Raw genomic sequence first — 13,460 nt, forward strand, 5'->3', positions numbered from 1 at the left:
TGCAGGTTTGTATATAAATACATATATAGATATATATGTACGTATATACAAATGGATGTGGGTACAGTCTCTTATCAACTGAATTGTGGTCATCTCATAGAACATAATTTTTAATCCAGTAAACTTGCATTCAGCAACTACAAGGAGACATGGAAAATTGTCCTGCAGGATCCGTCTGAAAGCCCACTTCTGAGGTTCACTGGTTTGTGATAAACATTCTGAAAGTCAAACAAGATAAAAAAAATATTGCGAGTCAACCACAGTCCAGCTACTTTAGTGAATGTAATTATCATGTACACAAACAAACATGTACACACACTTACCGTGTCTGTTAACAGAAAGTGTTAAGTACCATTTTGTGAATGAAAGACACTTACAGTAGAACGCATCCTATTCAGTATTGTATGTAGCTTCATTATATCTGTTAAGATTTTAGAGTTTTGTCCAGTGTTTCCTATGCATTCCGATGGCTATGGCCACAACATGTTAACTTTGCAGAGGTCTGCTTAAGCGTATTGTATAATGTTGAGTACATCACCACCTTTTGTACTGTGGAAAAATGTATAGTGAATGAATGATGTGTCGAAGCATTTTACAATGATAAAGTCCAAAGATACCATATAATGCTATATTCATCTGTCTCCTTTACTTTGATGAGTAGTGGACACCCTCTTCATAAGGCTGGATAGTTGACAACTACAGGAGCTATAAAATCATCAGTCTAACAAGTCTAATATGGAACGTCTTGGAAATGATCAACAAGGACATTGGCAGCCTACAGATACTAGTCCCATCCCAGTTTGACTTTAAGGGAATGTCTTGTTTAGTCAACCTGGTAGACTTCTTAGAGTCACCAAGGTTGTGGGTGAAGGGAACTCTGCATACCACCTACCTTGACCTCACCAAGGCATTTGATACAGTGTTCACTCAGGTATTGACAGACTGTCAGAACTTGGCATGAATCCCTACAAAACTCAACTGGATTGCTGGTTGGCTCACAGATTGAATCCAAGAAGTCAGCATTGATGAGACCACCTCCACCAGGAGACTGGTTACCAGAGGAGTTCCCCAGGGCTCCATGTTGGGCCTACTGCTGTTTGGCCTCTGCTTCTTGGAAGTCAAAGCCCCCTGGTAGATTCTTCCCAGGACACCAACATCCTACAAATGGCTGGTCTCAAAGCCTTTTGGGAAATTGTCCACCCAAGCTAATTACTCCATCGAGAAAACACCCCTAAGAGTTGACCTGATAGTTGGAGGTCTGGAACATATATAGACAGTATTATAGCTTTTGACCAACATGTAGCCAATATAGTAAGAAAATGATTCTGACGCACAACTCATAAGCAAGGGTGTAACATCCGAGTTCATGGAAGTTATAGTAACCACTCTACTCAGCCCTTATCAGACCCATTATTGACTACAATGTGCCCTGTCGAGTGTACCTTACAAGGCAATTGCAGCAGTTAGAATGCCCTCAAAAATTTCTCACCTGGAAAATCCTGTGTGTGAATATCCAGTCCTACATAGATTGACTTAAGGCCCCATCTCTGGTACTTGGTCTGGTACAGGTTACTGAGTGGCAATCTGTGCCTGGCATGTAAGGCATCCTGCAATCCAGTTTTGATGGATATCTTGCACATCCACAAAATAAACAGCACCAGAAACATTAGATCCAATAACCTGAACTTTGCCTGCAACACAAGTAGAATGTGGTAGAGAAACCAGTATGTGTCTTGAAAGGATCCATGTGCTATGGAGTAATCACCCCATCTATGTGAAGCAGAGTTCATCCCTGACCCTGTTCAAATGAAACCTTGATCACTGGATTGGAAATTACAAATTCACCCGTAGTCTGGCCCCCATTTCTCTGATGGACAGATGTTGACAGTAAGTAAATTAATCCCCAACTCACATACACCCCACCACATAACTGTTGGCTTCCTCCTTACTAACATACCCTACCATATAGGCATCCAAGGAACTCTGGGACAGTACTGGGTTGGGCTGCATCGCTTATAAAGACCTAGGTGGTCATTAGCCTAGTATGAGCTTGGGAACCTATAAATCCATCTACCTGTCTGCAGTACTTGGCTGTGCATCATGTGTTGTCTTCATACCTCTCAACCTGGAAACATCAAACACCTGGACAAAGGCCTGTGAAAATTAGGTACAACTGATCAAAAATCTGGGCACTGATTAGCATAAAATTTCCATGCATAATTATGCAACCCCACCCTCTCTACGGGATTGTAGTATACCACTAGTTTAACAAAATTACAGAAGATTGAAGTCACTAAATAATGTATATTTGAATTTCAGACTTTATATTCTTCAGAAAGCATAAGCTAACAGAAAACCTGTTGTTCTAACTTTCTAAGTTTGTAAGAACAGTATTTAAAATCTGCCAATATTTTTGACTCTTTGTCCCCCCAGGGAGCAAATCACTGAAGAAAGACAGGGTTTACTTTGGAGTAGGTGACCATTTTTTTTTTTTGGTGGGGGGGTTGAGTACAAGGGAACAAAGACAGTGGGGAAAATACTACACATTGCAAGAATACTTTGACAAGTTGAATGCCTGTAGTGGGAATAATGAATAAGTGAAGCAAACAGAGGAAAGCTGTAAGGGGCCAACTGCAACATGCTGTTGCAACACACTGATGTTTATCAGCTTATAAACATGCTAATGAAAGAACAAGGCTAGACGCAACTTTCCGAATTACAACAACTAAATCAGTATTGCTGTGCTTTCAATTGTCCAGTGTCACAAGAGTTCCATAACTGCCCCTCCCCTTCTAGAAACTATTCCTTTTTTGTCCTTGTAGACCCTTCTTCTCTTGTCCTGTTTAACTCCGCATCCCCCATCTAAATCTTAAAACAGTGTAACCAGTGTTTCCATCTCCTTGTCTCTCCCACACTGCATAAATATCAAAACTGTTCAAGCCCCCATCCTAATATTTTCATTATTTTGCCAGCCCCACTGTTTATTTTCTAGTAGTGTAATGTTCCTACTCTTACATACCGGTACTCAAAATGGAAATGGTCCTCCTTCACTGGCCTTACCAATCCTAGCACTGTGGTTATTAAAAAGACAATACACAGAAAATGCATGCCTAAATATTCAGCACCATTTTGAACAGCACCAAGTAACACAAGGCACAGTTTGGATACCCAAATCTTTCTCCACCCTAGTCCACTCTCAAAGAATGGGCTTATAGACTAGATGTACTGTTTTAAAGGTTCATAGGTAGGTACTAGGCTATCTGCCCGAAGGCATTTATAAGCCTAGCCAGAATGTGTTGGCTTTGCCGCCCCTGTAGATTAGTTCCCTGTGCCTCTGTCCAGCAGAGTGATCCCCAGGGTAAACTTTGTTTCCCATCCACTCGTCAAGGTTTTTCTTGTGTTAGCGAGGAGCTGTGCCTAATGTAGATTGGAATCTTTTTCCAAAGCATGGGAAGTCTCTGGGACGGGAATCTATCCCTTCCGCACATCCTGTTTATTGTTATGGTGAGGTTTAGATCCCTAGAGTGTGTGGCTCGAAGGGATAAGGTTTTCTTTAGGTGGAGCTTGTCCATCAATTCTGGGTTGGACATGGCCTTGTATGTCAGGCAGAGATCACCTCTGAGTAGGTGTTATGCAACAGAGTATAGCTGGAGTTTCTTCAGTTGAGTTGCATAGGGCATCTGTTTGAGGCCAGTGATCCTCTTGGTGAGGTGGTACTTTGGTCTTTCTAGCTGTTGCAGGGGTCTTGTAAGGTACATCCCAAATGGGGCTTTGTACTCTGATGGGTCTGATGAGTGATGAGTAGAGGGGCACAATGACCGCTTTTGATCTGGATGTGATCCCTTTTATGATTATGTGGGCCACATATAAGGATTTTCTAACCACTTTGGCAGTGTGATTATCAAAGGTGAGATTACTGTCTACTTGGGTCCCCAGATCCCTTATTAACGTTTTCCGTATTTAGGAGACTACCGTCTATATGGTAGTTTGTGGGTGCTTTGTTTTTTCCAAAGGGGGTGACTATGCACTTTTTGGCATTTAGCTTGAGGCCATGATTTTGACACCAGGTATCCGTCTCCCTGAGACCCTTTTGGAGGATGTCTGTGTCAGCTGGTGAATCAGTTATAGCCCCTAGTTTGCAGTTGTCTGTGAACTTGGTCAGCCGCAGTCCTCCTGTGCTTGCCTGTACCTCTGAGAAGTATATGCCGAACTTAAGGGGTGCTAGGACTGAGCCCTGGGGAACACCACTTGTAACCGGTTTAGAGTCGGACCTAACTCCCGCAACTCTCACTATGTGGGTTTTGCCTGTGAGCCAGTTGGCAACCCTTCTTGTGAGGTAAGAGTTTATGTTTAGGCTGGTGAGCTTGTCTATAATACCAGAATGGGGAATGGTGTTGAAGGCCTTTGCGAGGTCTAGGTAGGCTGTGTGTACCACTTTTCCCTCGTCTATAGCCTTGGTAACTGTCTCAAAGAAGTCCACCAGGTTTAGGAGGCATGATCTGCCCTTAAAGCCGAACTGGGTAGGGTTCAGTGTTTCGAGGTTCCCAATGTCTCTGTTAATGAGTTCCATAGCCTTGCAGACCAAGCTAGTCAGGCTTATAGGGCGATAGTTCCCAGTTTCTGTTGTGGCTCTACTTTTGTGGAGCAGAATAACTGTTGCTGTGCACCACTCTGAGTACGTAGCCTGTGGAGAGGCTGAGTTTGAATAGTGTGTTTAGGTGAGGGGTTAGTTTATCTTTGAGCTTGTGTAGGATGCAGCCTGGGCACCGTCCAGTCCCATTGATGCTGTGTTTTTGGCTTTGGAGAGGGCTGTTTTAACCTGAGTGTCTGTGATTTCAGGGGCTCTACATTCTTCTGGTATGGTTATGGGCCCTTTTGGGGGTGAAGTTTGCACTGAACCTGTCTGCCAGGATGTTGGCGATATCAGTCGGTTCAGTGTATTTTGTGCCATTCTGCACTGACTCAGAGCAGATCTGAGCATTGCCACTTAGATTCTTGACATAGCTAAAGAATGCCTTGTGGTTATCTTTGGAGTCCTTGGCAATTTTTTTTTCGAACCTCGCCTTAGATGATTTTATGAGGGATCGTAGTTTCTTGCCGATACTGATCAGGGATGTCTTCCCTTCTTGGGATTTTACTCTTTTCTGTACTAGTTTACTCCTCCTATTGTATAGCTTGTTTATGGCAGACTGGTTTCCTTTTCTTGGAGGAGTGAGTCTTGGTTTTGCTTGGGATAGCACAATCCATGCATTCTTGAAGGTGCCCATGGAATGCATTAGTAAAGGATTTTGCAGCTTGGACAGAGTTATCCTTTAGCATGGGGCTTTGAAACTTTCCACTTTGGTCTTAAGTAACGTGAAGTTTGCTTTTGAAAAGTTTTTCACAGTGGTTTCTTTGTCCGGGGTTGGGGGTGGAATGTGGATATCCAAAGTGATTTGTTTATGGTCAGATCTAACCAGCGAGGGGTTGGCTTATGGTGTGGAACACTGGTCATCCATGTTGGTGATGACTAGGTCCAATATGTTGTCACCTCTGGTGGGAGTTTTGACCAGTTGATCCAGGGCGTTTGAGTTTAAAAATTCTAGGATATGTTGGGCAAAGGCGTTAGTACTTGAGTAGTTCTCCCAGTTAATGTTTGGGTAATTGAAATCACCCAATATTAGGGTGTTTGGTAGGACTTTTGTGTTTCCCAGTGTTTCCAGACATGCGGAATGGGGTTCCTGGGACATATACAGAATGTTGAAGGGGATGACATTACTGGTTACAGTGCATTCAAAAGAAGAAAAGTAATTATTTTGGCCTTATTTATTATAGTGTCAAACTTCTTTGCGTTTGCTGCACATAGTTTTTTCTTTATTACAACACAACTAAGCCGGGAATACAAAGGAACTCGCAGGGGCCCAAGCCACTTATCAGATAAAATTAAAAAAGGAAATGAGCGAAGTAGCAAACCTTAAGATGATCTTTTAAAGGTGAGGTTTTGAAAAACATGGTTGGGGCATCCATTTAAAAAAATTACAAATGAGCTTACAAGTATGAGAACATAGAAACCCACAAAACGATAAACTACAAACCAGGAAACAAGACACACAAATGGACCATATTGAACATTTTATTGTACAAGGCTGATGAAATGTTTAAAATTAAAGCACTTATCTTAACCTTGTACAATAAAATGCTCACTATGGTCCGTTCCTGTGTCTAACATGGTAACATGGTTTGAAATACGAGAACGTCAGAACTGTAAAACACAAAACTGATTTTTGACAGTAGCAAATAAATTAAAATTGAGAAATAGGGAACTGAATGGTTTATTAGCTAGAAATTCTGATGCCCCAAGATTAACTATGACCTCCCAAAAAAAAACTCTGATGCAAAGCAAGCTTGCATAACAAAAACTATTTCACCTTTAGATACTTAATCAGCAGAGTTAAATTCCTGTACCCAGCTTTATCTGTACATAAGACTGATTTTTATCATGAGTACGTTTATTGTTTAGCTTTATAACTGTATGGTTTTGGATCTTGGTTGAAAAGATCCCATTGTATTTCACAACCAACCAGTTAAGTAAATACATTTTTGTGGAGGAAAGTGGAAAAATACACAAGAAAACATCCTTTAGGCGTTAAAAAATTGCAGACCAGTAGTGTTTTTTTTTTTCCCTTTTACCTGCTGGAGGAGAAAGTCGAGCCGCCAACATGGAGATAAATATTCTCATCTTCTGCACCTTGAGTGACCTTTCGTTCATGGTTCCTACTAGCTGCTCTGGGTCTAAACTCCGTCCAAATTCCTGAGAGTGAGAGACTAGGAGTGCAAGAGTCAGTATTCAGATGAAATTTAAGAAATCCCGCCCAATAAGTTCAACAAATCAATGTACAAACATACTTTGCCTGAAGTAAACACTCATCCAAATTCCGACTGGTTGGCAGGCTGCCTCATGATGCTGACGTCCTTGAGCACACCCCACACATGGTGACATCAGCAACAAATTCGGAAGGGAGGAAATTCAGGAATGAAGGGGACCACTCGGGAATTTGTGGCACCCCATTATTTTGCCCTCAAAACCGGAAAATACTGAGGAATTTGGCACAGTTGAGAGGTATCGTTAACTTATGTCTGATGTTAGTGGAGGTAGCATGCCATGAATGACATATTAGCCTTATTTAAGCCTCATTTGCATGGATTGACTTTAAATTACATTTTTACTCCAGCATAATTAAATTGCATGGGAAACAGCTTTCCCTCCTTTTTTATGTTTCATCAAATACCAGAAGCAGTCCAAACATATTTGTGGATGAGGTATTTGTAACAGCTGTACATTTCTAAAAATGTCTTTGTAATGTCACATTCTAAAAAGATTTTCATGTATCGTAAACTTATTACTTGGCAATTTTAATAAATGTCTAAGGCATTAAGATTAGCCATGCTTCAGTCCAATCACGCAAGCCATTTCAGTTTACATTTTAATTAATATACAAAGGAAAGTAGAGTTTATGTAATGTCTACACTGCATTTGAAACATTTCTTTCCATTTGTTTGCATAAGCCAAGTACAGTGGATTTAAAAAGTGTACACATCCCTGTTAAAATGCAAGGTTTTTGTGATATAAAAAATGAGAGCACAATAAATCATTTCAAAACTTTTTCCACGTTTAATGTGATCTATTGCTGATGGACTGCTGAAAAATGTCATGGCTTATAATTTGAGGACATCTACAGAATGTGAGTGAGAGCTACAAAAACTGGCTTTATAGGATTTTCACTCTTTCAAGCCACTACCGTGGAATTAGTTTCTTTTACCTATGCTACTTTTGTGGGGGGAAAAAAGTTATACTTTTTACATGTGATGTAATGTAACATTTATTTTACTGCTAATCCATCATTGAGTGCTTCATGTAAAATGAGGAATTTACATTTATTTTTTCATGCGATTTTTCTACATCCCATTAGTCGAACATACCAGACTCCAGTTAGGGACGAGGAATCTGAATCACAGAGAAAGGCTAGGTCACGGCTCATGAGGCAGTCAAGAAGATCCACACAGGTAAGAGGAGCCTTATCAATATTTATCTGATTTTTTTTCCATCTCTTTAACTTATGTTCGCTTTGCTGTTGAGGATTATTTTAGTATGTGTTTTTCATGTTTATTGCAGGTTTGGCTTTGCCTTCCTTTGAAGTTGCACACATTAGGTTAGTAATGATGCATTTGAAATTGAAATCTCCAGCCCGTTTTTTGCAGTGTGTGTTGTGATTAACTTTGGTTTGACTTCCCTTTTTCAAGATAATTCTAGGGTGCTGTGCTGCATGGTTGAGAATTTTTTTTTTGTTCCTGCTTTTAGAAGGATCGATGAATGGTGAGTGTAGAATAATATAGTAGTTTAAGTGGTCATATTATATCTTGTGCTTGTTGTCTGCTGAACAGTATTGGCTGAAATAGATATCCATGTCACTGTAGTAATGCATCAAGTAATACATTTCTAAAAGTGGCACTTTCTCAGTCTATGGAAAGGGCCGCTGTTTATTTTGATAATTTTACTTGCTTCTTGGTACTCCATAGACTTCGTAGATAATCCTCTTGAGATGGACATTGCAGGAATTCTACTTGAGATGATCTGTTTTTCTGCATTTCAAATGTCTGTTATGCCAAGTATGAGCACACAGTCCAGTAGAGTGTTCCACAGCACAGGTCTTGTCATTAAGTCCCTAGAAGGCTTCTTCCTACCTAGCACTGTCGTCTCTGTCTATACTACATTTCACTTGTGCAGTAAATGAATTGATGTGAAGCTGGTCTGTTCATTAATACCTGTGCAGCCATGTACACTGCCATCATCCCTTGCTTAGGAATGTGCTCTAAAAGTTTGGAGTTTATGTAGACTGGATGTGCTTTGCAGTCTTTCCTGAGGAAGTAGAGCACATGAGAATCTTGCATCTGAATTCCCCTTATGTAAGTTGAGTGGCTGGCAGGTAGTTGCCTTGTTTGCTTGAAAGTATTTTAATTCCTCCTGTGTGTATATGTCTGTCCCTCAATCTAAGGACTGAAGAGTGAGAAATGTTAGTGTTGATGGGATGGAGAAGAAGCATTTCATAAGTTCATAGGTGTTTACTAGGCTAATTACCACAAAGGCCTTTTTAAGCCTAGCCATGCATCCCAAATCTCTGACAAGTTCTGGTACCCTTGATATATGTAAGCAGGGGCTTGGGAGTTGAAACATTTATAAGCAGGGACCTGGAAGATGAGCCATTTACAGGTTGCCTGTGTCCATTAGAGACATAGGTGCTAAACCAGTGATTAATTTCCTGTTCCCTATTTAATTTCCCAAGTTTTCAGGGAGGAACTCAGCTTTACATTGATGGGTAGTCTCTGGAATATATATACCTGTCTAGGTAATTGTGGGTCTATCTGTTTTGTGGGTATGCAGGAGGTCCATCAGAGTGGGCTCTGACAATGCCCTGTATGCCAAGCATAGATAACCCCCCCAACAGCCTGTATGAGACATAGTACAGGGATAGGACTTTCAGGCCATCTGCATAGGACATTTTACATGCACCCTGTATTCTTTAATGAGGAACCTCTGCAGACGTTCCATTTGTTGGATATGCCTGGTTAGGTACATACCAAAGGGGGCATTGTTCTCAAGTGATGGGTCTAATGAATGCTGAATACAATGGGACTGTGACTTCCTTGGACCTAGATGCCATACCTTTGTTTATAAGTTGCACAACATAGAATGATTTCCTCACTACTGTAGACATGTGGTGGTTAAAAGATTGCTGTCTGTGTGTTCCTAAGTCCCGGACTACTGGGTCCAACTCTAAGGGGTGTGTTGTCAATAGTTACCAGGGATAGATGACTTCCTGAAGGATACTGTTATACATTTCTTGGTGTTTAGTTTTAGTCAATGGCTCTGACTTCAGTTGTTTCTGTGTCAGCCCTTTCTGGACAACATTTGTGTCTGTGTGGGATTCATTGATAACTCCTAATTTGCAGTCATCTGCAGCTTTAGTCAGCCAGAGACCATTGCCATGTTTATGTAAGGGCTTTGCCTCCTGTGACGTATCTAAATACATCTCTCACGTTCCATATCAGTTTGTTTGAGAATTAACTGATTGTCAGTAAATATGAGGCAATTTCTTCATTGCCTGAGGATGCCCATATCCACCAAGCTGGTAACGGAGTTAGTGGGGAAAGGTCATATCCATGGCAACAAAACTTTTTTTTATTGATTAGACAGTTGGAGTGAGAATATAAAGCAATGTCAGGAGTATCTGGTTTGCAACTCTGGGGACAGTGCTTGACACTGCAATCTACTTGTCCTGTGTGCAACTAGGTATTGGTAAAATTTCACTTGTGCTTTTACAGAGAAGTAAATGCCAAAAGAGAGCAGTCTAAGAACCGATCCCTGAGGGACTCCACTTGTGACTGGCCTCTTTGTAGAGGTGGAATCCCCAATTCTAACTTCCTGGGTCCCGTTTGTGAGCCAGTTGGCTATCTGCTGAGTGACATATGGGTTTGTACTTAACCTCTTAAGTTTGTCAATCCCCAAGTGGGGCATTGTATCAAATACCTTTGCCAGATCAAGGTAGGGAGTATGAACCATTTTGCCCTCCTCCGTTGCTTTGGTGACCTTCTCAAAGAAGTCCACCAGGTAGAGCAGGCATGACCTGCCCTTGATGTAACCAAACTGGGTTGGGTCCATTGTTTAGAGGTTTACTGTATCATTATTGATAATTTTGATGGTAATTCTTTGCATGGTTTTGCATACAAGACTGGTGAGACTTATGGGTCTGTAGTTTCCAGTCTGTGGATGGCTCACCTTTGTGCAGAGGGATGACTGTTGCTGTTCTCCATTCATGAAGCATGAAGTCTTTCTAGAGGCTACAGTTAAATAGCAATTCCAAGTGGACTGATAGGTCATGTTTCTTGCTGTTTAGAAGGCATCCTGGGATATTGCCTGGGCCCAATGTTGCAGTGTTCTTGGCTTTAGAGAGAACATTAAGAACATGTTCCCTGGTGATAGCAGGGGAGGTATATTTAATAATATTTCCTGAGGGAAGGTTGAAGGGTGGGAGGTGTCAAGTTGGAGGTGGTGTCAGCCAGTAGGTTTGCTTTATCTTCTGGCTGTTGATTTTGTGATTTCACCAGGGTGACTTGTTTTGAGGTAGTTCTTCCTGGTGGGTACAGCTGCCTCTGTGCAGCTATTAACATGCTTGTGTGGGGTTTCTGTGAGCAGTTCTGTACAGGCAACAGTGTTGTCAGGGTTTTTGGAAGCTTGACATTTTGCTAGGTTGTCAGTTAATAAAAGGAAGTTAGCCTTTAGAGTTCCTGATCATTCCAGGCTTAGCTGGGGGGGGGTTCCAGGTTTTATTTTTACTTCAAAAGAGACCATTTTGTGGTCTGACCTTACTAGGGAAGACATTACACTAGGGAGTGTGCAGCACTCTTCCCATATTAGTGATGACCAGATCCAGTATGGTTGTAGCCTCTCCTCCAGTCTGGTTCGGGGAGTTTGTTTACAAAATCCAAGAATTTCTGTGCCTGTACTTTTGATGTATAGGATTCCCAGTTAATAGTGGGGTAACTAGTCACCCATGAATATGGTATTGGGTTGGATGGTGAGTGTTTCCAATAAGTTTAAATACATGTTTTGGGCTTCCTGGGTTATAGAGGGGGGCCTGTATCTTGCAATGAAGTGGCACTGGATTTTGCCTATGGTGATTTAAACATGGAGTAGCTTGAGTGCATTGTCCTGTCTGACCAGCCTTGAGGTATATTTATTTTTGATGTAAATCAAGACATGTCCACCTTTAGTCCCTTTCTGTGTAGTAGCTAGTCTAAATGTGTGGAAGGCATTATAATCTTGCACTTTTGGTGTGCTGTCTGTGGCTTTAAACTGTGTCTCATTGACTACACAGATGTCAGCATTCTGTAGGATGAAGAGAGCATCTAGGGAGTGAAGGTTTTTTTGTTTAGACTCCTAGCATTCAGCAATAATAATCTTAAATTTTCTTGGTTTTGATTTGCTGTATCGGAAGTACTCAGCTTAACATTGCCTAAAAAAACACTGTAGGTGAAGACAATGATGTTCTTTGTGTTTCACTGTTGCAGTCATCACACTTGGGTTATCTGCCTGCAGGTAGCCCTCAGTCGGCCCGTATACCAGAGACTTAGTATTTCTGTGTCAGATGCTGTTGCTCCAGGACTGACGTTGGGTCGTCAGGGGTATAAAAACAGGCAGCTGACACACTACTACATCAGTCTTTCTTGACGAGGAGCCCGAAGCAAAGCAGTTTGCATGAGTGCCGGTCAGCCGCTACCTGAGTTTTCGTTTACGAATTGAATCATCCTGAAGTCTTCTAAAGCGAAGTACCCCATTGGGGATCCTTTTTTCTTGCTCTAACCGATGTCAGAAAAAGTTAACAATTGTCTTGCCTGTGGAAAGCAAATACCACGCCAAGATTTCCATTCTTACTGCATCACCTGTTTAGGCCCAGACCACGACGTACCTCGCTGTCGGTTTTGTGCCTTGTTCAACGCCCGAACTATTTGTGCCGGGCCCTTATTGTCGCTAAATACTTTAGTTCTCGATCTCCATATTCCGAAATGGCTTCGGTAAGCCATCCGACTGCCGATATTCCAAAAAAACGCAAGGATAAAGACAGAGACAGACCTCACAGGTCCAAAGCTGCCGACGATGCTTCCGTTAAGCTAGTCCCCAGTTTGCCAGTACTCAGTGAGGTGCTTTCACAGCCCCTGATGCCCGCTTCAATAGATTTACAGGCCTCTACCAAGACCTGTTTGGAGTCCGGTATGCCACTAGACTCTTCTTCAACTATGGAACATGCGGATGTCTCTACCTTGGATGGGTCCTGAGCCGCTGAGCAGTCACCGGATTCTGAGGAAGTTCTTTGCACTACCGATGTTTGACACAAACCGACAACTTATTTTGCGTCTTCAGTTCTGTCTAAACCTACTCAGTTTCTAAGGCCAAGAGTCCACGCTACGACTAGAAAACCAACGACCAAAGCGCATGCACCTGCTCCCTTGCCGCAACTTCAAATGCTTAAAATGGCAGAAGACCTTATTATGCTGATTAGGAGAAGTCAGCCTTCCCCTACTAAGAGAAAAGGAGACCAGTCCCCAACAGCTTCAACAGACCAAGAGTCCGACTCTGAGGTATCTGATTATTGAAGACATGCCCTTATCTGCTTATGAGGATTCAGATGCAGAGGAATCCGTTCCCTCTGCCTCTCCTCCAGAGGACTTTTCTTTTGGTGAAACCTTACATACTTTAAGAGAGCATTTCCATTGGGAATGCCAAGACTATCCTTAGTCCAAAAAGAGACTCGGAGAATTTCTTGATTTGCCACAACATAGGCTTTTAGCAATATCCCCAGTCCTGGAAATTGTGGATGATGTCTTTATGGAATCTAGTCTTACTCCCCTGCTGCTAGGAAACCAGA

At 41.8% G+C, this 13,460-nt stretch overlaps 1 protein-coding gene across 1 annotated transcript in view; it reads left to right on the forward strand.

Annotated features, from left to right (window-relative positions):
* The window catches only part of PPP1R12C (protein phosphatase 1 regulatory subunit 12C), a gene marked incomplete in the record, with an annotated part of 1,670,410 nt that overhangs the window by 962,533 nt on the left and 694,417 nt on the right, over nt 1–13,460 (forward strand). The window contains 1 exon segment of the mRNA XM_044059211.1: nt 7,950–8,043. Within this exon segment, the coding sequence (XP_043915146.1) occupies nt 7,950–8,043 (94 nt within the window).

The sequence above is a fragment of the Protopterus annectens genome, chromosome 17.part0, assembly GCF_019279795.1.
Source record: "Protopterus annectens isolate FY-2018-M chromosome 17.part0, PAN1.0, whole genome shotgun sequence".
Classification (NCBI taxonomy): domain Eukaryota; kingdom Metazoa; phylum Chordata; order Ceratodontiformes; family Protopteridae; genus Protopterus; species Protopterus annectens.